At 43.6% G+C, this 26,862-nt stretch overlaps 1 protein-coding gene across 1 annotated transcript in view; it reads right to left on the bottom strand.

Moving 5' to 3' along the window:
* Nucleotides 1-303: 303 nt before the first annotated feature.
* The window catches only part of LOC310770241 (tigger transposable element-derived protein 1-like), a gene marked incomplete at its 3' end in the record, with an annotated part of 672,525 nt that continues 645,966 nt past the window's right edge, over nt 304-26,862 (bottom strand). Inside the window, exons 2-3 of the mRNA XM_083630779.1 lie at nt 1,872-2,178; nt 304-1,375 (exon numbers count right to left, since the gene is read on the bottom strand). Of these exons, the coding sequence (XP_083486905.1) occupies nt 304-1,143 (840 nt within the window). The 5' untranslated portion in view covers nt 1,144-1,375; nt 1,872-2,178. The remainder of the gene's footprint in view (nt 1,376-1,871; nt 2,179-26,862) is intronic.

The following is a 26,862-nucleotide window of genomic DNA, read 5'->3' as shown; positions in this document are numbered from 1 at the left end:
GTGGTCCTTCCAGAATTCCCGCAGGGTTATGGTGGTGCAGTCAGTCACCTCGAAGCATCACCTGAAAAGCTCCTTGGTGTAGAGTTTTTTGAAATTGGCAATGACCTGCTGATCCATCGGCTGGAGCAGTGGTGTGGTGTTAGGCGGCAGGAACATGATGCTGATGAAGCTGAACTCCTCCAACAAGTCCTCCTCAAGGCCTTTAGGATGAGCAGGAGCATTGTCCATCAGAAGCAAAGCCTTCAGCGGCAGGTCGTTGTCCAGCAGGTACTGTTTGACAGCAGGGCCCAAAGCAAGATTGACTCAGTCCACAAACAGCACACGTGTGACCCAAGCCTTGCTGTTGGATCGCCACATGACACTTAGCTGCTCCTTGTCGACCTTGTGTTTCTTGAAGGCCCGTGGGTTCTCCGAGTGGTACACCAGCAGGGGCTTGATCTTCAGGTCGCCGCTTGCATTGGCACAGAAGAGCAGGGTCAGACGGTCCTTCATGGGCTTGTGGCCAGGCAACTTGGCCTCCTCCTTAGTGATGAAAGTCCTTTTGGGCATCCTCTTCCAAAACAGCCCGGTCTCGTCGCAGTTGAAGACCTGCTGTGGAACGTAGCCCTCCATCTTCACAACCTCCAGGAACTCCGCTGCAAAGTCTTCAGCCGCAGGAACATCAGAACTGGCAGCCTCTCCATGCCTGACCACGCTGTGGATTCCAGATCTTGTCTTGAACTGGTCAAACCAACCTCTGCTTGCCTTGAAGACTTCTGGCTCGCCTGAGGTTCCTGGCTGTTCCCGGACGAGGTCTGCATGCAAGGCCTTGGCCTTCTCACAAATGATGGCCTCAGTCACTGTGTCCCCTGCACGCTGCTTCTCTTCTAACCAGATGAGCAGCAACTTCTCGACCTCCTCCAGAACAGCTGGGCGGTTCTTCACGATCCTGGTGTCTCCCTTGGCTGCATCCGTCGCAAGGATCTTCTCACTCATCTTCAGGATGGTCCCGATGGTCGATGGATTCCTGCCGTACTCCCTGGCGAGGTCTGTCACACGCATTCCACCGTCGTGCTTCTGGATGATCTCATTCTTCATTTCCAGCGTCACCTTCTCCTTCTTCCTCTCGCCGGCCTCTGCAGCAGCAGTCTTCTTGGGTCCCATGGCAGCACAGCTCCTACCTTCGTAAACTCAGAAAAAGAAGAAAAAAATCAGTGCTTCACTTCCAAAAAATTCAAAAGCACCCAGCCACCCACCACACAGAAAATCAAACCCAGAACCAAGTCCTTGAATTCCAAACACCCCAACCCAAAATCCAAAAACCCCAAAAAAAGTTTTAAAAGTTTAACTTACGAAAGGGCTGCAAATCACCAAAGTCTTCAAAATCCTCAAATGGCTGCAAAAGAAGTTTTGGAAAAGCTTTAAAAATCACCAAAGTCTTCAAAAACCTCAACTTGTTCCCCCACCCACCCACCCACCACACAGAAATTGCAAACCCCTCCCCAACTGTTGCAAACCCCTCCCCAACTGTTCCCCTAGCCAGCCACCACACAGAAATTCAAACCCAGAAAATTTTCAAAAAAACCAACATGGCCCAATGGTCACAGAAAATCATAAAAATGCAGAAAAAAACCACACAAGCTCCCAGATTCTTGCAAACCTCTCCCCAACTGTTCCCCTAGCCAGCCACCACACAGAAATTCAAACCCAGAAAATTTTCAAAAAAAACAACAACATGGCCCAATGGTCACAGAAAATCATAAAAATGCAGAAAAAACCCACACAAGCTCCCAGATTCTTGCAAACCTCTCCCCAACACCAAGTCCTTGAATTCCAAACACCCCAACCCAAAATCCAAAAAACCCCCAAAAAGTTTTAAAAGTTTAACTTACCAAATGGATGCAAAAGAAGTTTTGGAAAAGCTTCAAAAAGCACCAAAGTCCTCAAAAACCTCAAAAAAGGCTACCACACCGCGTGCTATGTGTTGCTCCTCGAAGTTCAAGTCGCAACTGCACCTCTTCAAGCAATGCACGCTGGGTATTAACGGTTTTACGAAAAAGGAAACAAACTTGCAAGACGTTTTCGTCTTGCGAAGCAAGCCCATAGGGAAATTCGTCTTGCGAAGCACATCAAAAAACGAAAAACTCTTTCGTCTAGTGAGTTTTTCGTCTTACGAGGCATTCGTCTTGCGGGGCACCACTGTAGTCTTCTCTTCTCATGCTTTGCCACAAATAATTGGCAGGCAACGTGGTCCACAAAGGAAATGCCACAGAAATGGCAGAATCCCAAATCATTTAATTCAGTCTGAAGTTGCACAATCCTCACCATACCACCTCGTTTTGCAGAATGGGTAGAATCTTACCTCAGGGTATCACCCAGGTAAAGGGTTTCAAAGCCTGTTTTCTTCCAATTGTAGCTGGATTTTTGCCCTCCGTTTTCAAGCTACAGTCCAGTCAGTGCCTGTATCAATGGCACCAGTTAATTGATTAATGTGTGAAGTACAGATTTGAAAAAGAGGGGAGGAGACAACTCATTTTCCTGAAAATGAAAATTTCACTAAGCCCACAAAATCATTCTGTATGCATTGGTGGTTCTGAATGCCAACTAATCTAATTTATTTGACGGCAGAGGCCTGGAACAAGAACACAGCAGTAGCTCCATCTTTTCAATGGATTCTAGATAGCTTCTTTCTTCTTCATTTTTAAATCTGTGGCAGCTGGCAAAATTTATTGCTGTATTATTGCACTGGGCTCTTCCAACGTGGCTGCTCTACAGGCCCCAGACTGATAATAATGATCCAGTGAGAGATTAAAAGAAGACTAAAGCTGCAACCCTATATCCATTTTCCTGAGAGCAAGTACCATTAAACTAATTGGGCTTACTTCTGAGCAGGCATGCATAGGCTTGTGTTGTAAATTGCCTAATGCCAATTTGTCGTCTTCTTCTTCCTCTTCTTCTTCTTCTTCTTCTTCTTCTTCTTCTTCTTCTTCTCCTCCTTCTATATAGTCTTTTCCCCCAGGCCTTTGCTTGTTATGAAATGATGGTGGCAACTCAAGTTTGGTGAGATTAGCTTTACCCAGCGCTATTTTTCTAGCAAAAGAGGTGCCAGAACTCACCATGAACACCTCCTTTATTCTATTATAATGGCAATGGCACCTACCTGAGAGGTGCCAGAACTGAGTTCCGGTTAATTCTGGCTGAAAAATATATATATGGTTTTACCTTCTCTGGGAAATGTGTGTCTCATCAGAAAAGATACAGGAAGATAGGAGCAAAAGAGCTAAGGAAAATATTAAGGTATAAAAGGGGATCCATAGGGACACGGGTGGCGCTGTGGGTTAAAGCACAGAACCTAGGACTTGCCAATCAGAAGGTCGGCGGTTCGAATCCCCGCAACGGGGTGAGCTCCCGTTGCTCGGTCCCTGCTCCTGCCAACCTAGCAGTTTGAAAGCACGTCAAAGTGCAAGTAGATAAATAGGTACCGCTCCGGCAGGAAGGTAAACGGCGTTTCCGTGCGCTGCTCTGGTTCGCCAGAAGCGGCTTAGTCATGCTGGCCACATGACCCGGAAGCTGTATGCCGGCTCCCTCAGCCAATAAAGCGAGATGAGCGCCGCAACCCCAGAGTCGGCCACGACTGGACCTAATGGTCAGGGGTCCCTTTACCTTTTATAGGCAAATTATATTGCTGTGAAATAGCTGGTCTATTTGTGGTTCATTGGATTTATTACCATTGTCTGCAGGTCTAGAAGAGAGTTTACACATTGGTCTGATTCAGCAGCCTTTTCTTATATTCACGAATCATGTAATCGTTACAACAATTGACAGATAGGTCAGTGTTAGTCTAGCCATATTGTAGATGTGAGGCATGAGGCCAAGAGAGAATAGTTTGCTTTGCAGTGTGAGATCACAGATGCAAGATTCAAACCAAGGCCTCTCAGTCTCTTAGCTGCAGTGCTGGATTTACGTACAGGCTGAGTAGGCTGCAGCCCAGGGCCTCATAACCTGGGGGGGGGGCAGTCCAGGGCCGCTTGCCCCAAAAATAGAAGAATAAAAAACAGGCCGATTTCACTATCTAGATTCAGTTGCTTATCAACATTAAACATGAGTTTATGACTGTATATCAGTTACCAGGAGTACCTACTTGAATGAAAGGTTGGGGGGGCAGGTAAGCCATAACCTGCATAATCAATAAAGTGGTACCTCGGGTTAAGTACTTAATTCGTTCAAGAGGTCCGTTCTTAACCTGAAACTGTTCTTAAGCTGAAGCACCACTTTAGCTAATGGGGCCTCCTGCTGCCTCTGCTGCACGATTTCTGTTCTCATCCTGAAGCAAAGTTCTTAACCCGAGGTACTATTTCTGGGTTAGCGGAGTCTGTAACCTGAAGCGTATGTAACCCGATGTACCACTGTAACAAGTTGTGGCACACAGACATCATTTGAATGGCGATGCCCATCAACTTTGAGGATACTGGCCCCCTCAAATATTTTATAATATTTTATTGGGGGGTGGGCAAAGGAACCTCAGCCCCTAGCTGTTGACTCCTATTGCAAACAGCGACTTGCTGATTTTAATGATGTAATGCAGGCATAGGCAAACTCGGTCCTCCCAATGTTTCGGGACTACAACTTCCATCATCCCTGACCACTGGTCCTGTTAGCTAGGGATGATGGGAGTTGTAGTCCCAAAACATCTAGAGGGCCAAGTTTGCCTATGCCTGATGTAATGGATCAGTTTGCATCCAGAAGAGCTTGAAAGAAAGCTGTTCTGACTTTGGATAACATGGTATTGTTATAACATGGCTATGATTTCCCTATGAATGTTCTGTGTGAATGTCTTCATTAATTCCATACTTTTGTAAACTTATGAAAGGTTATGAATTTATCACCAGTCCTTTTTCATCAGTGTAGATAAAGTAGAGTAGACAAAATAGATAGAGAAAAGTACTTCATTGAGTGGATAAAAGAAGAAAACAAGCTTTTGTTCTTCATGATCAGATGCTATTAAACTTGGGTCTCCCAAGGTCCTCTAGCCCAGGGACATCGGTTGCTTTAATCCGGGCCTGCTTAGTCACGATGCTACAGCACCTCTATGATGTCCTTCATAATAGATTTTGTACTTGTGACGGACTGGAACTCCCAAATGATGAATGATGCATTAATAATTAGGAAAGGGTAGCATCTCTCAGCATAAAAGATCGGGAAGAATTTTGTGAAGAGAAAATAATTGTTTCTGGGAAAAGGTCCAGGTCTCAGGGTTTCTGATCTGATCATTCCACAGTAGAATTCAAAGGTCTCTTAGAATCCGTCATTTGGAATCCTCATTCCAAATCTGAAACTTAAGGTGAAACTTGCGGGTGATAAATCTCTACAAAAAGGGATTATAATAAAAGCAATGCCAGGAGCTTAACTGTGGGGGAGTGAATTGCGCTGCCGTGATAAAAGGTTATGCTAGCAGGTCATCAGGCCATAGGTGTGTATATTAATTATAGGCTAAAGAACAATGTTAAGCATAGCAGACTATTATAGTGTGTTGCCAGTTGCCAATAGACAATATTTTAGACTCAAGTATGTAATATTAATAACAATTTCTGGTCTACAAATTCCATGTGGGTGAATAGTAGCATGTTCAGTCTCTGTGTTTCTGCCTTTATAATTCCATTTCCCCTCTATTCCCTTTTATTATTTGTATCAGATCTTAACACTGGCATATTCAATAAAGGATCCATTTATTTTCTGTTGAATTGGTCTTAACTTCTCTCCCATTGCATTATGGTAAGTCCTACTAAACCACTCATTAATTCTGTAAGAGGATCTGACATCCAAGGAAGAAACTGAAGTTGACATAATTGCTTCTGTTTGAAAAGTGTGTGTGTGTATATATATATATGTGTGTGTGTTGTGTGTGTATTAAATATGAATCTTACCAGCTCCCACGGCTGCATTCTCCACTTGTAAATAATGTACATGCAAGGGAAATGTTTTGAGCCCCTACACCAGAGGTGGGTTTAGGATTGTGTGACCAGGGATGTCACAACTATGATTTGGAATGGAGTGTGAGAGGCAGGGGGCACCTAATGTTGAAATTTGAGACCCCAAGGGCTGCCACTGCCCACACAGCCATGCTTAGCTTTCCTATGAATAAGAAAGGAATATACAAGGCAGGTTACTTCCACTTAGGTGTCTTTTACAGTAGCTTGTGTGAGAATCCAATTGAGATTTGGGTACCACCACCATCACCTCTGCCTCTACTTCCATAAAACCTTTGCCTTGACCAATAGCTCTCATCCCCCATCAAAGCAAAGCCTACATATATGTGATTCCATTTCTTCCACTTTAATCCCTAATTACATTTCTCTTCCTACCTTCTTCCTTGTCTTTGTTCCTGATCTACAAAAGAGAAATTGTCCTGTTCAAATCTCACCTCTGCCATTAACTCGCCTTTTCCCCAGCCTGAAGCTACAACTCCCATCATTCCATCATCCCTGACCATTGGCAATGTTGGCTAGAGCTGGTGAGAGCTTGAGTAGAAAACGTCTAGAAGATTCCAGGTTCAGGAAGGCTGAATAAGTGGCCTTGAGCAAGCTACTCTCTCAGCCCCTTCCTTTATCTGCAATAGGCATAGTAATGCTGAGCTACCTCAAAGGATGGTTGTGAGGTTGACACAACAATGTCTTGGATCCTACATTCCTGCCATTGTGGGAACCTCTTCTTGATTGTAGCCCCTTCCAGGAAGAAAAGGAGACTTTATGTTTATAGAATGGCAACCCAGGAAAGTGTCAGGAATTGAGTCTACACTCGAGTAGGACCCTGGCAGAGACACATGCCCAACTGGCATGTTCTCTCCCTCCTGGTCTTTCATTCAGGAGCTTCAAAAGCTTTCTTCTGCCCGAACATCACAGTGACCGATGCCAACTGACACCAGCACACTTAGGGATCCGCAGAGTTTGCGCATCTTGCGTGACAGAACTCAGCAACTCAGCATTTTGGCTAATCTACTTTATTTACATATAAACACATGTGGAGCCCTGCAACATGGCTCCCTCTCTCTCTAGCATCGGACAGCAAAGAGAAAAAGAACAAAGGACAATAGTCCCACTTCACAGAACACAGTGACACAAACATCCTGTTTCCTTCACTTCCCACTCTGTGGAGTCAAAACATATGCCGCCATTTGAAAGACAACAATCCTATGACTGCAATCATGGAGCAGGAATTCTAACCATAAAGTACTTGAAACACTCAAAAACACTACATAAATACAAACAGGGATTTTTTTTTCCAGTGGGAACACACCAGAACTCAGTTCTGGCACCTCTCAGGTGGGTGTCATTGCCATTCTAAGCAAATGAGGGAGGCATTCATGGTGAGTTCCGGCACCTCTTTTTCTAGAAAAATAGCACTGAATGCAAAGTATTATATCATTCTCTACACTGTCTAGAGTATAAACTCCTTAAGGCAGAGATCAGGGTATATGGGGTGTCAGGGGAGAGGTAGTACCTCTGGTATGCTCCTTCCGGGGTAGTTTGTTGACCTTTGGTCCCCACCCTGAACTCATCTCTCACCTGTGGCTCCTAAAAGCTGTCAGCATGTGACAGCAGCCACATCCTGGGAAACAGCTTCGACTGGCCAGCTAAACCAGGTGAGGGCAGCCGATGGGTCTCAAACTCTTGGTGAGTTGGTGAATTCCCCTGCATACAAAGACAGGCTCTGGTGGATTAAGCGGACTAGACCAAGAGGGGGTCTAACAGTCAAGAAGGGGTTTCTGCATGTGTTGTAGAGGGAAGTGAGGGGCAGATGGGGCTGATCAGCCTGGGATGGTAGCCCATCTAAGAAAAGGAAAACTGATCTTAAACTTCTGCTGCCTTATGAGATATCTTTGGGAGGGAGAAAAAACCCCACTACAGAGTAAAACCTACACAAATGTGGAGTGGAGTCCCCAAGGCAGTTGGATGGCACCTTGTATGCCTCCTTCTGGCAACTCCTGAAGCCAAACTGGTGCCAAACGTATTGCTTTTTTCCCCTTTGGACCATATCAGCAAGGCTGAGAGAGGAGTCTTGTCATCTGGGCATCCCAACACCTCCATACACACTGCCCAGGCTTGCACCCCAGAGCGTTCAGTTTGGTGCTGCTAGCACAGCGGTTTGACTCAAGGCACACTCCATTATCTTTCGAGACAGATGGATGCCAGCCACAGCAACAATGGCAGGAACCTTCCCCTTTCCCCTTTTACTAATGTATAATCATTTGCTGTTGCTGCTGCTGTGGGAATATTTCCCCCTTTACCTGCTACTGGGGAAGGGATGCATGGACAGTACTTGATTTCTCATCCATTGATTACACTACAAAACATCAGCTTGTGTTGATGTTCAATCAGAAAACTGTTAAACCTAAGCTGCTAAATATTTCAAGAGCTGGATTTGCTGACCAAGTCAGATATCCCTCAGGTTCAACAAAGTGTTCTTAAACTTCATTTTCACTTTTACTGCATCTTAAATTATCTCCATTGCAAACGCAAACTGAATAAATACGAAGATTAAAAGGGACATCCCTGGGGGTGGTGGTTTTGCTTTTATTGTGGAGCAATAAAAGCATTTGTGAAGGTGGAAGAAGGAGCCAAGGCAGCATTCCTGTCCACACTTTGGGCTTGTCCACATTTCCACGGCTTTGCCATGGGAAAAGCCACTCTTTACTACTGAATTGGAGCAAACATCAATCGGGTTTTCCTGCGGCAACAGTCGGGCAAACGAAAAACTGGTCAGACCCATGCCTAGAAAGCACAAGACAAGCAGAAGACCTCTCAGACCCATGTTTTCTAGTTGCAGGACAATCAGAAGTATGGACAAACTTAGAAAAGTAACCCACTGAACTTGGGGAAACTTATTTCTCTGGATCCTATGGATGTTTCCTATGGATTTCTCGTTTGTATTTCTAGTGATGGGATACATGCATTTTTCATTTGCTGCATATGTTGGGAGATGATTCATATTTCCTTAATTGAATAACATCAGTGATTTGAAATGTATTGTTCAAGATGCTTGCATCCTGATCCAGATAAACCTGCTGCTAAAAGCAAAGTTTACGTGGAACTAGCAATTGCACCAGCTTGTAGATGGCTATCTACATTCCAATGCACATTGTGTTAAAAGCATTTTGTTGCATTTTAGATAGGTGGCACATGTGTTTGGTTGTGCTGGCCAATGTATGTTTAGATGCACCTTTGATTCATGCACATGGCTCTTCATAAACATGGAGAAATCTGCATTTGTGCACACCTCCCTCATGAGATAAATATGCAACTCCTACAGACTTTGATGTATCTTTGCTCTTTAATTATAGTCTTTTCTTTAATCTTTCAACCCAATCCACTGTAATAGTCTTACTTATTTGCCTATAACAGTTAGAGGGGTGGGGTGTTTCAAAGCAGCTTGGTGTAGATTTAGCTGCATGACCTCAACTAATGCCTGCGGTAACCACACAGCAAAAATCCAGCTCCTTTCTTTGAAATTATGCTTCCTGGTGTTGTGTTGATGAGCCTGATTATATAGAAGATGCCGGAAGGGGGAAAGATAAAAGGCTTCCTGTAAAAATGTTGTAGTGTACCGTCGAAGGATCTGAGCTTCTAATGACTATTAGAGTAGTTGATCTGGCACATGTCACTACTCAGACAAAAGGTTTTCCTAAGTAATAACTACCCATTTCCCATGTGATATAACAAAATACCCATAATTATGATGGCAGGTGCGTTTGGAGGGAGGAGCTGTCTATTCAGTCGACATCCTGAACTGGTGTCTGACAAGCTGAAACGAGATACACAAAAAAATTGATGTGTTTTGGTCAGTGAGAAAGGTGAGATATGCTTAAAGGCTGATTACTTTTTAAAAATACCTCCTAATAGCTATTTCAATATTATCAACAACCGTCAAATAGACATCTGAACCAAATTAGCCCAATTAAGGCTCAAGATCGCCCTGGATCCAGCCCACACAGAACAATCTGGGGCTGTTAAAAGGGGGTTGTCAAAGATCAAGGAAAGGAGGGAATACCTTACCTCCTTACCACCAACCACATGCTTAATTAGGTTTCAAAGCCCCAATTAAACATTAGGACTGTGCAAGGACTCCTATTTAGTTCAGAGTGGGGGTTATTTTGGTCCATGATCAATCCCAGATTGGGGCTGAATCAGGATCACCAAACTGGGGTGCCATGCACAGCCCTAGTTTCTAGTACAGCTGGATAGAAATTGACCGAACCCAACAAGTTGAATGTTTAAGATGGAGGGTTGCTCTGTTAAACACTTGAGCTCATTTAACTCTGTGTTAGTTTGTGACCTTTTGCTTGCAAATTATATTGCAGAGCCAAAACTATTGTACAACCCATTGTTAGTAGTACAATGCGTACATTCTTTTATTTTCTCCTCTTGGTGCTCTAAATTGTTAGAATGAGCCGAATCATGCTGCAGTTCAGTCAGTAATTTATTTTTAATAATGGAAGAAATGCTCCCTTTAGTCTCTTCGAAGCAGATTTTCTGAAGTCAGGAAGGAAAGGTAATTTGAGCACATCTGCACCATCAAACATAATTGCTTCATAGCACACTTGCATGCTGATTCAGTGTAGCGCCCTGTCATCTGGTTCCCATGAAACAAAAAGAACACATTCCGGCTGGAAGGAAAATATGCTATAAAGGCTGAAACCATAGAGTGGTAGTCAGATCCAATCAACAGAAGGACTTGTGAAGCCCATCTCTTTATTTCCACAGATATTCTGACTTTCTTCATGCTGATGTTATATGTTTAGGATATGTGTCTGCTGTATGTGCAACATATATCAGAATCGTCCATCATGCTCCTATTATCCACAATAGGTTGAAAGGTGCATCATGTTCTTATTTGAAAGTACATGTTGTTGTTGTTGTTTAGTCGTTTAGTCGTGTCCGACTCTTCATGACCCCATGGACCAGAGCACGCCAGGCACTCCTGTCTTCCACTGCCTCCCGCAGTTTGATCAAACTCATGCTGGTAGTTTCGAGAACACTGTCCAACCATCTCGTCCTCTGTCGTCCCCTTCTCCTTGTGCCCTCCATCTTTCCCAACATCAGGGTCTTTTCCAGGGAGTCTTCTCTTCTCATGTAGTGGCCAAAGTATTGGAGCCTCAGCTTCAGGATCTGTCCTTCCAGGGCTGATTTGCTTAAGAATGGATAAGTTTGTTCTTCTTGCAGTTCATGGGACTCTCAAGAGTCTCCTCCAGCACCATAATTCAAAAGCATCAGTTCTTCGGCGATCAACCTTCTTTATGGTCCAGCTCTCACTTGAACGTCTCTAACATTCAACATTCAGCTCTCACATACATGTCTCTAAATGCTATAATATATCATAGGCCCGTTGTGACGTCCTCTGCAGCAGCTGGCAACATTTTGCATTCTTGCAACTAGACCTGGGAATAAAGAGGTGAGACACATTTTATTAATAATAATATATGCAAGGGGAATGAGAAGATAAAGTCACAGTATGCAACCTAACCCATGAGGTCATCTAGCTGAAAATCCAGTTCTTGGTATTAGATCATGGGTAGGCAAACTAAGGCCTGGGGGGCGGATCCAGCCCAATCACCTTCTAAATCTGGCCGACAGACAGTCCAGGAATCAGCGTGTTTTTACATGAGTAGAATGTGTGCTTTTATTTAAAATGCATCTCTGGGTTATTTGTGGGGCATAGGAATTTGTTCATATTTTTTTTAAAAAAATATAGTCAGGCCCGCCACAAGGTCTGAGGGACAGTGGACCGGCCCCCTGCTGAAAAAGTTTTCTGACCCCTGCATTAGATATTCTGGCAATTACTCTAATCACTGAAGAGTGTGAGAGTCAAGGGGTTACAGGAATTTACTCAGGGATTGGTTTTCTTTGGAATAAGGGAAAGTGTAGGCTGTGGTGTCTTTAGTAAAAAAAAGGTGAAGGGCCCCCTGACCATTAGGTCCAGTCGCAGACAACTCTGGGGTTGTGGCGCTCATCTCGCTTTATTGGCCGAGTGAGCTGGCGTACAGCTTCTGGGTCATGTGGCCAGCATGACTAAGCCGCTTCTGGCGAACCAGAGCAGTGCATGGAAATGCCGTTTACCTTCCTGCCGGAGCAGTACCTATTTATCTATTTGCACTTTGACATGCTTTCGAACTGCTAGGTTGGCAGGAGCTGGGACTGAGCAACAGGAGCTCACCCCATCACGGGGATTCAAACCGCCGACCTTCTGATCGGCAAGACCTAGGCTCAGTGGTTTAGACCATAGCGCCACCCGTGTCCCATGGGGGTGTCTTTAGTATATGTGGTTTATTTATACATATATTAAACCCGAGCCTACGATGCAGGGGCTCATAGCATTAACACCCCAAGAAACTCCTGCTTCTCCCATAGCTACAGACTTGGATTCCAGCCAGAATCAGGCATGGCTCTGTCTCTAAGCTGCCCAGCCTACAGTCTGCTTCTAGATTCTAGCTCACACACCTCAACTCTGTCTTTTGTATTTCTAACTATATAAATTTAATAAATAATAGAATAATAATAGAACCGGGCAGTTGATGGAGGGGGGGGGCACCCATTTGCCCTCTGGCACAGAGCCACTTGGTTACCTCAATGACTCATACTAAGAAACTTGTTTGGCTATTCCAGCAATTGGATGATCATTGGATCCTGGAATTAGACGGGACTGGGGCATACAGCCTATCTCCCACCCCGAAACTCAGCACACTATCTTGTAAATACTTGTTAGTAGTCCTATCTGCAGGTCCTGAGTTTGTGCACACATTCACTCCATCCTAGACTTTGGACTCATAGTTCTGAGGAACCAGATGCTTATGAAATCCACCCCAATGGTGGTGCTACTGCTGTTAAATTCCAAACGATTTGATCTCGTTTCCTGAGAAGCATTGACACTCACCATTCCCCCCTCCTCCAATCTATGTATTTTGTGTGTGTCGGGTGCATTTATTTGTGTTGTTTGTAACAGGACTGCTTTTAATTGCATCTGCACCAAGGACAGCACATTCCATTCTGCCGTGAAGCAGAAGAGAAACGTGATTGATAGGTAATTAAATAAATAAATGCAGCCTTGCAGGTTGGGCATTTGCATTCAAAATTAGCTGGAGGAATGGTTTTAAAGAATAACTGAGAAAAGACTGAGAGAGCATCACTTACACAGCTTCATTTCCCCTTTTCTAATCTCACTGAGGCCTCTGATATAGAGTTTTTGAAAAGAAAGGAAATTACTTTAAGCAAATTTTGGCCTGCCATATGTCCGGATTTCCCCAGACATTACTGGTATTTCAAAGGGGGAATGGATGTCTGGGGGAATTTCTGAAAGGCAGTGCTTTGTCCTGGATCTTAGGCAAGTCAATCTAAAAATTGTGGGTTTTTGGTGTTTTGGAGTTTGTCAAAAAAAAAATCCTCAGCAACTTTTGGGGTGTCCTGGTTTTTACTTTGTGAAATATGGCAACCCTAAGCAAATCCCCTAAAAAATACGCTAGTTACCCAATACAGATGAGCATACGTTCCATGAACATCTTTAGAAACAAAAACTTTCAACTCTGCCAGCAGGGTTGGGATGAGGGAAAGACCTCCATCCTTCATGAAGGAATGCCGGTGTGGTGTAATGGCTAGAGTGTTGGGCTATGACTTGGGAGACCAGAGTTCAAATTCCTACTCACCCATGAAGCTTATTGGGTGTCCTTGGGCCAGCCACCATCTCTTAGCAGGTTGATGTGAGAATGAACTGGGGAGGAGGCAAACCATGCATACTACATTGAATTCTTTGGAAGACAAGGCGTTATATAAGTGTAATAAATAGCAAAAATAAATATAAAATAAAATAAAATTCTATTTTTTCTCTCTCTTGGCTATTGTTGTTGCTGATGCTCTCTTCCTTTTTCACTTGCAGAGCAAGCCAACCGACGAATCCATCAGCTGTACAGGCTCTGTGAGTAAATCATGTTTTCAGAAGTCGCCTCAATCCAGAGGAAAGAGTTCGGATAACTCAGGGTTTGCCTGTGCATTCTACAAAAGCCAGTAAATTACTCCTCAAAGCAAGTGTACTTAGAGAAATGTCAATCTCCCAGCAGTCTTGAGGAAATAAATTGAAAAAAAGAAACTGGCACATTTTGACACCTGCCCATATGTCTCTCAGGCTTTGAGGTTCTGGGTTCTTTCTCTCTCTCCCCCCCCCCCCCACCTCGAGATTGCAAGTTATGAAAAGTCTAAGATGAGATTTTGTACCACAAGCACTTTTTGGACGAAGCAACTTGTCCTTCCAAATGGACTCTTATCAGACACTGTCTATCATGTCATTTTCATGAAAGGCAGTCAGAAGAGAAACCTGTGCTGTACATGAGAGGAGCAGATCCCCCCATCTGATTGGATAAAATGGAAGGCTCTAGTTAAGGGAAGGTCAGATGAGGTTCCTGGGGCAAGTTCATCACCAAGGCTCTGGCAAGACTATCCAGCTTTAATCAAGGGGTGCAAAATAGCTTGCTGACCGTTTTGTCATGAAATGAATAATAGAACAAAAAGTTACAAAATGGGTTTTTCTACATTGTGACATCAAATGACCCCAACTCTCACAAATAGATTCAGAGGGAATGCCAAGAGGACTACACTGGGTGGGAAATTGGTTCTGCCAAGGGGGCCCATTTCAGTGGTGAATGGACACCACTAGATTTTACCCTTCAATAAATTTATGGATGATATATCCAATGCTTTTTTTTCAGCCAGAACTCACTGGAACTCAGTTCTGGTACCTCTCAGGTGGGTTCTGGCACCTCTCAGGTGGGCGTCATTGCCATTCTAAGAGAACGTGGGAGATGTTCATGGTGAGTTCTGGCACCTCTTTTTCTAGGAAAATAGCACTGGGTATATCTATCTATGTCTGCTAGATATGAGAGTTAAATAACACTCTTGTTTCCAAACAGTTTCTCTCTGAATTGCTAGGGATAAATGTCACAGGAGGACAGTTGCATTATCATGGCCTGCTTATATGTTTCCTAGAATCAACTGGAACTGGCAGGATGGCTCCTTGATCTGATCCAATACAGTTCTTCTCATTTGTGAAATCATGACTACCGGAGTGACAAATATAGTGCCATTCAGATGTTATTGGACTCCAGAAGGGAGGGAGTGGTGCTGTGGTCTAAACCACTGAACCTCTTGGGCTTGCCAATCAGAAGGTCGGTGGTTCAAATCCCCATGACGGGGTGAGCTCCCGTTGCTCTGTCCCAACTCCTGCCAACCTAGCAGTTCGAAAGCATGCCAGTGCAAGTAAATAAATAGGTACCACTGTGGCGGGAAGGTAAACGGCATTTCCGTGCTCTCTGATCTCATCACAGTGTCCCATTGCACCAGAAGCACTTTAGTCATGCTGACCATATGAACCATAAAGCTGTCTGTGGACAAACACCGGCTCCCTTGGCCTGAAGCGAGATGAGTCAAGTCAAGTCCTTTACCTTTACCTTTAGCTTTACCTTTACCTTTACCTCTTAGACTCAAACTTTCATCAGCCCCAGCACAGTGACTAGTTAAAGATGAGAAGAGTTGTTTAGTACAGTTACCCTTGCCTCATTGCGTGGTGATGCTGAATTACAAAGCCAGACTAACAGCAAAGGGTTTGGTTTCCACACCAATATATATTTCCTGTCCCCAGTTACCGGTCTCTGTAGCCACTGCAGGCACTGTGATTCTCCAGCAGTTTGATTTCACCTGAGAGGCGCACTCCAATGTCTATTGAGAGAGACAGATGCCAACAACATTTACACCCCACTTCTTGAAAAGGTTTCTCCATAAAAGTGTCTTAGAGTCTCCAGCAAAACCAACTCTACATGATCATATATATAGATAGTTACAACATATAGAGTGCAACAGGCTGAGCGGTAATGTTCGTAACAATTTTCTTTACTGGTTACTTCCTATCATACGAATCAAGTCCAGGATGTACACCATAAACAGTCCTTAAGCAAGGTATACAAACCTATTTTAATTAAATCCAATTTAGAACAAGGTTTCCGGATATTTCCTTGTTTCGCCCCGGAGGGCTCTCTCAGCTATTAATAGTTCATCAAAGTGTGTAACAGATTACATAAGCAATGATTCTTGGATGATTCTCAATAATATTTCTAACCTCTACCCTACCCAGCTACTTGAGCCAGCCTGCCTATGTCTGCTACCTATGCTAGCCAACCTTATGAGCTGTATTGTCCATGACATTCCGGGGACCTTTCCTTAACCACATTCGAGGACTGTGTAATATATGAACTAAAGCAAGAATGTATGAAGAAATGAAGAAATATATCTGCATTGGATTTAATTAAAGAGGTTATATACCTTGCTTAAGGATTGTTTATGGTGTACATGCTGGACTTGATTCATATTCTAGGAAGTAACCAGTAAAGAAAATTGTTACAAACACTAACACTCAGCCTGTTGCGCTCTCTATGTTGTAACTATTCCATCTGCATAACAAGATATTGTATTTGTTTTATATATACAGTGGACACTTGGGTTGCGAATGTGATCCGTGCGGGATGTATGTTCGCAACCCGCAGCGGCGTGTCTGCGCATGCGCAGGTCATGATTCAGTGCTGCATACGCAACCGCTGAAACCCAGAAGTAACCCGTTCCGTTCCTTCCGGGTTTTGGCGGTCCATAACCCAAAAAACGTAACCTGAAGCATCTGTAACCCAAGGTATGACTGTATAGATACACACACACACTGCATTTAAACAATATACCACCAAAGTGTGGGTTTAAGAGCCTTTCTAAAGGATCCAGGAGACAACCAGCCAAATCTAAGCATTTATTTCAGTTAAACAATATCAGCAGAAGTTGAGCTGGATTGTGTCCCATGCCATTTATTGAACATCTTGGATAAATGAACTTCAGTTTGCAATCAGCTCCACCCATCAGACCAGTTCTTACAATTATTTATCTGCAAGTTCAACTCTTTAGTTCTATGAGTTTGGCTCCCCGCCCCTCATGTGATACCCTGAAATTAATATGAACACACACATACTTCTGAATACACATTTCCACAGCACATGGGCTCACACCATTTCCAGCTGCATATTTGCGTGTTTTATTTTGTATTTAAAATTAGGTCCTGAGCAGATGGTAAAAGCAGTGTTGAAATTAATATGTGCAGTGGAGTGAAATGAGAGATACTGCCAATAATTCTTCCTGTGTTTTGCATTTCTATGGCAAGTCATGGAAATCTGATTTAATTGACTGTAACTAAAAGGAGAAAAACTGAGGACTCTGGAGGAAATCAGCAAAAATGTATTACAAAGCATAACATAAGTTTAACAATAGGTGTCTGTATGTTTAATTTCTTTTTTTCACGAGCTTTTGTTGTTGCTGGCATATTTTGCAACACATGTAAACTCTAATCTAGTCTATTACATTGTTAATTTTCTGTTGGGAACATGTGACCTGGTGCTAGTTGACCAATTTGTATGTCCAGGAAACTTTAAACAAGAATATAAGAGTTGTCTTTCATGGGGTGCCACAGAAAATTAATTTTGAATTAAAGGTGACATAAGGGGAAAGTGCAATTCAGTAAATATTAGGGGTGCGCCCTGTGGGGGGGCCAAATAAAATTGGGGTGATTCAGGGTTCTTATCCTCTTCCTGAGACAAAGTGTGATGTCAATACCTGCACCCAGGTCATATCAGGGGCCTCACAAAGCCTTATGTTACTCTGTTTGTGGTTTCTGTCCTTTTCTTTTTTATATATAATAATTTTTATTAAGTTTTCCATTTTAACAATACAATCAAATCACATTAATTATTCCAAATTATACAAATACATATCATAAAGTCCAAAAGTTTTGCTTTTAGTGTTCACCAGTCCCATCTTTCAATCTTCTTGTTATTATCCATCTTCTTCTTTAATAGCCTCTGAGTTGTTTCCACAGGCGAGTTAAACTAAACAATATTGCGTGGACAGGCGGAGTCCCCAGATCCCGCGCGGTCCCCCCGTCATGTGGAATAACGACTCAAGACAACGTGCTATGGGATTAAATTGGCCACAACTTTATTAAATTTCAAATGTGGGTAGACCTTGGCTCAGGCATTGGGCGTTCTCCCTCCCCAGTCCCCAGCCGGGGACCTAGGGAGCATCAGGGTTATCCAGTGTGTGTGGGGGGGATGGGCCGGCTCTGGAGATCATATGTTCAAGCAGAGATAGCCGCCCCCGTAACGCCAACGCCGCAGGGGAGAGCAATGACGACCTTTCGGCGTACGGTCAAAGCCTCCCTTCAGAAAACCCCTTTAACGGGGAACCCTGGTATCGCCGCCGCAAAGAGGAAGATGGACAAAAGGATTCCGCCCAAGGCCTGATACCGCCAAAGTTGTGACGTTTTGCTACGGGAAAGGCGAAACCTGCCAATGCAGGGAAATTCCTTTCCGGCCCTTTAACAGCGACCTTAACGTAGCAGCGCCCGCATACCTGTGGAGAAAAGTTAACCTGCAAAACCTGTGAAGAAAAATTAACCTGTAAAATAAGACATTAACTGAGGGTGGGTAGGGTGGGAGAAGCTCTGGAGCCAAGTGAGGATTCCCAGGTAAGATCCTCCCTCTATTGTGTGGGCAGGTAATCCCTCCCCTACCTGGCCTGGTCTCCTTGGCAACGCTTCCCCCAGGTGGGATTGGACGACTGACTGAGGTAGGCGGAGACCTCCAGGCATCCCACCTGAGGGAAGGCAAAGCCAAGCCTATGTTGTTGGAGCCGCTCCAGATCTAGGGGCTGCACGCGTCCACGCAAAGGGCGCCCCCAGTTTTAAGCGGGGAGCGGTCATTATGCTTCTGTGTGAACCTTGTATGACTCTCCTTTGTTTAAAATAGCTGGTAAGTCTTTTGTTTGCAATAAATCCTCACGCGCTGGTATTTATACCGAATCCATCCAAAAGTCCTCCTCAGGCGGCAGACGCCATCTTTTCTCAATTCCAATGAAACAGAATCTAGGCGTTTGCTCATTAATTTTCTCAGACAAGTTGCACCATACATTAGCCTTTCCAGGGGAGGTTTGCCAAATCAAGCTTGAAATGCAGACATAATAACAAAGTAGTGTGGTTTCTGTCATTTTCTATCCACATTGCTCAATGTTTTCCTGTATCTCTCTGTTTCTCTAGCTTTGAAAGAAGTGATGCTGCCCTAAATGTTGTCTCCAAAGTATTGAAGAGCTGTGGGTTGTGTTGTTGTTGTTGTTGTTGTTGTTGTTGTTGTTGTTGTTGTTGTTGTTGTAAAAGGGCAGCAGTTGAGGATTCTTTCAAAATGTTAAGCCAGGCATAGGCAAACTCTGCCCTCCAGACATTTTGAGACTACAGTTCCCATCATCCCTGACCACTGGTCCTGTTAGCTAGGGACCATGGGAGTTGTAGGCCAAAAACATCTGGAGGGCCGAGTTTGCCTATGCCAGATTTTTTAAAAAGTTTACATTGCTTTGATTTAAGTGTTTTAAAGGCCCCCTCTGCATGCCTGAGGCTAGAATAAGAAACATAGAATCTTGGAGTTGGAAGGGATCTCAAGAGTCCAGCCCCCTGCAATGCAGGAATCTCAGCTAAAGCATCCATGGCAGATGACCATCCAACCTCTGTTTAAACACCTCCAAGGAAGGAGAGCCCACCACCTCTTGTGGGAGTCTGTTCCACTGCTGAACAGTTCTTACTGTCAGAATTTGTTTCCGAATGTTTAGTCGGAATCTCCCTTCTTGCAAATTGAAGCCATTAGTTCAAGTCCTACCCTCCAGAGAGCAGAAGAAAACAAGCATGCTCCCTCCTCCATGTGACCGCCCTTGAGATATTTGAAGATGACTATCATATCTCCTCTCACTGTCCTCTTTTTCAGGCTAAACATACCCAGCTCCTTCAAGCGTTCCTCATAAGACTTAGTTTCCAGATCCTTGATCATCTTGGTTGCCCTCCTCTGCACATGTTCCAGCTTGTTAACATCCTTCTTAAATTGTGGTGCCCAGAATTGGACACAGTATTCAAGGTGTGGTCTAAGGCAGAATAAAGGTAAAGGTAAAGGGACCCCTGACCATTAGGTCCAGTCATGGCCGACTCTGGGGTTGCGGTGCTCATCTCGCTTTATTGGCCAAGTGAGCCGGCGTACAGCTTCCGGGTCACGTGGCCAGCATGACTAAGCCGCTTCTGGCGAACCAGAACAGTGCACGGAAACGCCGTTTACCTTCCCGCTGGAGCGGTACCTATTTATCTACTTGTACTTTGCTGTGCTTTCAAACTGCTAGGTTGGCAGGAGCAAGGACCGAGCAACAGGAGCTCACCCCATTGCGGGGATTCGAACCACCGACCTTCTGTTCAGCAAGTCCTAGGCTCTGTGGTTTAACCCACAGCGGCAGAATAGAGTGATCTGGACACTATATTTCTGTTGATGGAGCCTAGAATAGCAATAGCTTTTTTTGCTGCTGCATCCCACTGTTGACTCATGTTAAGAGCTTGTCCACCAAGACCCCTTAGATCCTTTTCAGATGTACTGCTAGTAAGCCAGGTGTCCCCCATCCTATATTTGTGCATCTGGTTCTTCCTGGCTAAGTGCAGAACCTTACATTTGTCCCTATTGAAATTCATTTTGTTAGCTTGCGCCCAGTTCTCTAATCTATTAAGGTCATTTTGAATTATGCAAAGCCAGTCCGTTTTAATAAATATTGCTTCCAGACAGAGGCTTAATTTGCAAATGGTATTTCCATGTATTGCAAATGGGTTGTTCTGCTTATCAGATTTCCCCCAGAAAGGGTAAATCTGGTAAAAAGTGAAGTGGAACCGAGGCTGACATTTTGATGCCAACTACATAGTGTCAGTGCTGCAAAAAATCTTGCTCAAATCCTACAATAAACACCTTTCTTGAAGCACCCTAAATCTAGCATTGCATATTAGAATTATCACCATCAGTATCATCTGGTGGATTTTCTGAGGAGATTTTCATTATGGCAACAACTTCTGCTTTTATTGTATTGGTCCAACAGCAGCTTTGGATACGAGAAGAAATGAATGCTAAACTAATGCTGCTAATTTTATGCACTCGCGAGAGCAAGTCCCACCAAACCCAGTTGGAACTCAGACAGACTTAACTTCTGAATAAACATGTCTAGGATTAAGGTGCACGTTAAAGCTAAGACTCATCTTGGCCGTTTGCCCAGACTGTGGTTAATTCTTCATACACTTAAAGGGTAAAGCTGCGTTTGTGTCTGAGGAATGTGGAAGTCACCCTGCTGCATTCTGTCTCTGGCATCAAGCCCAAGTACATAAGCTGCATGTTTAGGGATGCTCTGGAATTGTGCTTCCATTTCTCTGTGTAAATGGCCATTCCACTCTGTCCCACATGTGGACGTCTTGTCATGTTGGTAAGATTGCAGTTAGTTGCCCTAGATAGATGGATTACAACAGCCCATCAAAACAACAGTCCATAACATCAATTTTAAAAGTTGTAGATATTGGGAGGGCCGGGGAGAGATGGCTTACTAAAACATTTCATTAATCTTCATTGAGGGGCGTGTTAATTATTATTTTGGTTGTTTGAGTTCTTACCTGCCCTTTATCATAAGGTTCCAAGGCAGCAGTATTAAAATACAGCTGCCAGATTTAGCCTTGCCTTGGGCTGGGGAGTTGCTGTTGGTTTTTTGTATCTTTGTTTTAGATCCTGTTATGATTTATTTTTCTACAAAAATGTGCAAAACCGGGTCAAACAGATGTCGGAAATGTAAAGAAAAAGAAGGGACTTTTTGTCATATGTGGTGGGAATGTAGATAAGTTAAAAAAAATGGGAAATGATATATAATGAGTTGAAAAAAATGACATTTGTAAAAAAACCAGAAGCATTTCTAAAAATTTCTTTTTCTTCCAGTAGCACCTTAAAGACCAACTAAGTTAGTTCTTGGTATGAGCTTTTGTGTGCATGCACACTTCTTCAGATACCTGAAGAAGTGTGCATACACTTCTTCAGATACTTCTTCAGGTATCTGAAGAAGTGTGCATGCACACAAAAGCTCATACCAAGAACTAACTTAGTTGGTCTTTAAGGTGCTACTGGAAGAAAAAAAAAAATTGTTTTGACTATGGCAGACCAACACGGCTACCTATCTGTAACTAGAAGCATTTCTGTTAGGGATTGTAAGACAAGACCTGTCAAGAAAAACGAAGAACTTATTTATATATGCTACAACAGCGGCAAGAGTCTTGTTAGCACAAGGATGGAAGAATGAGGAAATCCCAACGAAAGAACAGTGGCAAGAAAAATTGATGAGCTATGCAGAGCAGCTAAAGTAGCTATCTTTTTTTAATGTTTTGCTTAATAATAATAATGATAATAATGATAATAATAATATATTATTTGTACCCCACCCATCTGGCTGGGTTTCCCCAGCCACTCTGGGCGGCTTCCACAAAGTCCAAAAGTACACTAATATGTCATACATTAAAAACTTCCCTGAACAGGGCTGCCTTAAGATGTCTTCTGAATGTCAGGTAGTTGCTTATCTCTTTGACATTTGATGGGAGGGCATTCTCTTTGACATCTGATGGCGGGTGCCACTACCGAGAAGGTCCTCTGCCTGGTTCCCTGTAGCTTTGCTTCTCGCAATGAGGGAACCGCCAGAAGGCCCTCAGCACTGGACCTCAGCTTCCGGGCAGAACGATGGGGGTGGAGATGCTCCTTCAGGTATACTGGGCCAAGGCCGTTTAGGGCTTTAAAGGTCAACACCAACATTTTGAATTGTGCTCGGAAACGTACTGGGAGCCAATGTAGGTCTTTCAAGACCGGTGTTATGTGGCCTCGGCGGCCGGTCCCAGTCACCAGTCTAGCTGCCGCATTCTGGATTAGTTGTAGTTTCCGGGTCACCTTCAAAGGTAGCCCCACGTAGAGCGCATTGCAGTAGTCCAAGCGGGAGATAACTAGAGCATGCACCACTCTGGCGAGATAGTCTGCGGGCAGGTAGGGTCTCAGCCTGTGTACCAGATGGAGCTGGTAGACAGCTGCTCTGGTTACAGAATTGACCTGAGCCTCCATGGACAGCTGTGAGTCCAAAATGACTTCCAGGCTGCGCACCTGGTCCTTCAGGGGCACAGTTACCCCATTCAGGAACAGGGAGTCCTCAACACCAGCCCGCCCCCTGTCCCCCAAAAACAGTACTTCTGTCTTGTCAGGTCTCAACCTCAATCCATTAGCCACCATCCATCCTCCAACCGCCTCCAGGCACTCACACAAGACCTTCTGTTTATGACTACTTTTGTTGCAGTTATGTGGGTGCGTTTTTTCCCCATGTTGTAAGCCGCTTTGAGCATGGTTTCATCTGTGGAATGGTGGCATACAAATTAAATGATGTATGTATGTATGAGGGACCATTGGATCTTGAGATCCCTTATCCAGGACTATAACGAAAATTAACCCCCTCTGGTATTAATGGAAAAGCTTTACATACTGTTCTCATCACTTGGCATGAATGAGACTTTAAAGTGCCTAACTTTGCCTGGATCATTTTAATACATGTCCCATTTAAAATCCAAGGGATGTAAAAAAAATATTGCTGGATTGCACCCCCTGTCTGAACAAGCTTGAAGATGCTGTCCTGACCCACCAACAGCAACCAAACGTTTATGCACAGAAAAAAAAGATTTTTATATTAAGCTTGTCTCCTTCACATGACTGCTGCACTTCTGAATCCTGAAGTCCATGGCAGTCATGAAAACACACACACACACACACACAGAGAGAGAGAGAGAGAGAGAGAGAGAGAGAGAGAGAGAGAGCTTTCTTTCCAGTTGTGGGTTGCACAGAGTGGAGAAATCCAGGCATTCCATCCAACTTTTTGGTAGACCATCTCTGGATGATCTAGCCTACAGAGTTGTTGTGTGTTGTTGTTGTTTTTTTTAAATCAGTTACTTTGCCTCCTATTGGCATTGAAATTCCCCAGACCCTCATTAATAACGGTATTATATAGATAATGATGTCAGTCTTGTGGGAAGTTGCCACTGCAACTTTTCAAATCACAGGACTAGAAGTTCTGTAACTGACGACACTCAACTGACAATTTTAATTTGATCTCTCTGACAGGCAGGGGACCTCTTCAGATATTTTAATCAAATGAGAACTCTGCTATTACTTGATGGGAACATTTGGCGAGAAATTAGTCGTGATTTTGCACAAATAGCTTTTCAAGAGACCATCCTTGATTATTATTATTATAAGATGAACTTTACAAATAAGAATCTGGGACGGCTCAATTGATAATCTTGGACTGTACACCTAGGGTTCCAACTCAGAACCTTCATTTTTTGATGAAGTTTTTTTTGGGGGGGGGGGTGGAATTCATCAATTTACTTTTCCCTTTGATTTTATTGAGTCATATATTCAGGCACTATAGTCAAGGTTGTCCAAAGTAGTCAAGGCTGGCACTGGTATACAAGAACCTGGACTGCCAATAGGATTTCCTAATCATATGCAGCCTTTAACTCTCCCTGTTCCTACCTGCTTCTTGACCCTCACTCAACATATACCATTCTGGATATTTAAAGAACTAAATAAAAATAGAACAAATTGCAAAACCAGTATCCTTCCCTGCTATTGCTGTCTGTCATTCCACAGAAAGAAAGAAAGAAAGAAAGAAAGAAAGAAAGAAAGAAAGAAAGAAAGAAAGAGCGAGCTTCCACAAAGAAACAGCATAGATAGAAAGGTGTCAATTAATGGAGGACTGCTTACTTCCCCACATGGGGGCAACAAGTAAAAATGAAATAAATCAAACTTAAACATTTAAACAAAACTTTATTCCCTCTATTTTTTACAGTCTGACATGAGTGTGTTGCTTATGTAGCCAAAGCAGAACTAGCCATGCACAAGAGGGAGTATTCAGGTCAGGGAGAAAACCAAGGTTTGCAAAATATTTATGAAACTACCCTAAAGGTGAATCCCTAAAACATGTCTGAGCATATGGATGGAATGGAGTATCCTAGGAAAAGGCATGGAGGGCATAGTGAACAGGAGTACTTCACACTTGTCGCAGGTCCCACTTGTCCATAATAAATTTATTCTGAGCCACCTAAAGCCAGCTCAGAGATTTTTTTATTTTTTATTTAAAAAGGCTTTGTGGCCCTTGTGAAGAGGTTGTTGATGCTGGCAAAGCATCCCAAAGATCCATTGATTTTGTTGGGTTAGACCTTACTCAGTTACTTGGTTGGATATCATCCTTTTGATGGGGCACAAAATTAATTCTTTACCCACTGATACGTGCTGCTGCACTGAGTCTCCATATCCCTATTCCATGTTTTAGTGCTTTTATGATCACAACACAATGCTGACATCTACCCAGTAAATCAATTTACAGATTAAAGCTGGGGTGTCGTGTATTGCTCACCTTGTAGATTCTGTTTCCGAGTGTAAGGTGCATTGTCAAGCAAATATACCAGTACCTTATTCTCTGTTTCTCTCTCCCACAATTATGTGTTTTGTGTTAAGCTATTAGTCACATGTCTTATGAAGACTCCTGTTCTGGAAAACAGTTACTCCAAAAGGTGTCTATTGTAGGAATTTTAGAGAGACTTTTTCAGAATGATGCCAGCTCATTGATTTTCTTGCAGTGCCATCTCACTTTCAGTTACAGATTCATCTTCAAGAATATCTTCACTGTACAAATGTCTGCTGGAAGATAAATCATACCTTTAAAAAAAAAAGTTCTGTTGGGTTTCTTTTCAGCTTGCTATGATGACATGAAAGCAGGAATTCAGAGAGGTGAGAGCTGGTTGCTTCGAAGGAAGGAATAGTAGACCTTTTTCATGTGGACTCTTTGAATAGCTTCTCTTTTTATATCTGTCTCTTGTAATAACTTTTTGGTTTATGCTTGGATCTTTTAATTGTGGCTGAAATTTAGCTGAACATCGCTATGGTTAGTAACATTATTGTTCTGCTGGGTCAGGACAAAGCCCCATCTAATACAACATTCTGTTCTCCTGGTGGTCAACCAGATATCTGTGGGAAACTGAGAATCATGTCATGAGCGCAACAGCTCATGTTCCGCAGCAACTAAAATTCTGACTGCCTCTGACACGGGAAGCAACAGATAGCTATCATGAGTCCAGGGATAGCTGAATCTGTCACTTTCAGTTTCTCTCAATTCTCTCTTAAGTTCATTTCTCCACATTTTCCCATTGGTTGACACACAAAAAAGCCCTCTTGAAGATTCATCAGCATTTTAGTGCAAACTTCACCTAATATACACATAAAAAGGTAAAGGTATCCCTGACTGTTAGGTCCAGTTACGGACAACTCTGGGGTTGCAGCGCTCATCTCGCTCTATAGGCCGAGGGAGCCGGCGTTGTCCGCAGACAGCTTCCGGGTCATGTGGCCAGCAGGACTAAGCTGCTTCTGGCAAACCAGAGCAGTGCATGGAAATGCCGTTTACCTTCCTGCTGGAGCGGTACCTATTTATCTACTTGCACTTTGACATGCTTTCAAACTGCTAGGTTGGCAGGAGCTGGGACCGAACGACAAGAGCTCACTCTGTCGTGGGGATTCGAACTGCCAACCTTCTGATCGGCAAGCCCTGGGCTCTGTGGTTTACACCACAGCGCCACCCTCGTCCCTAATATACACATACTTATGTGCAATTTTACTCAATAAACACTAAGTGTCAGTGTGGTGTAGTGGTTAAGAGCGGTAGACTTGTAATCTGGCGAACCAGGTTTGCGTCTCCACTCCTCCACATGCAGCTGCTGGGTGACTTGGGCTAGTCACACTTCTTTGAAGTCTCTCAGCCCCACTCACCTCACAGAGTGTTTGTTGTGGGGGAGGAAGGGAAAGGAGAATGTTAGCCGCTTTGAGACTCCTTTGGTTAGTGATAAAGCGGGATATCA

This window comes from Podarcis filfolensis (assembly GCF_964270895.1).
Source record: "Podarcis filfolensis genome assembly, chromosome: 9".
Taxonomy (NCBI): domain Eukaryota; kingdom Metazoa; phylum Chordata; class Lepidosauria; order Squamata; family Lacertidae; genus Podarcis; species Podarcis filfolensis.
This window is presented reverse-complemented; position numbering and strand designations above follow the sequence as displayed.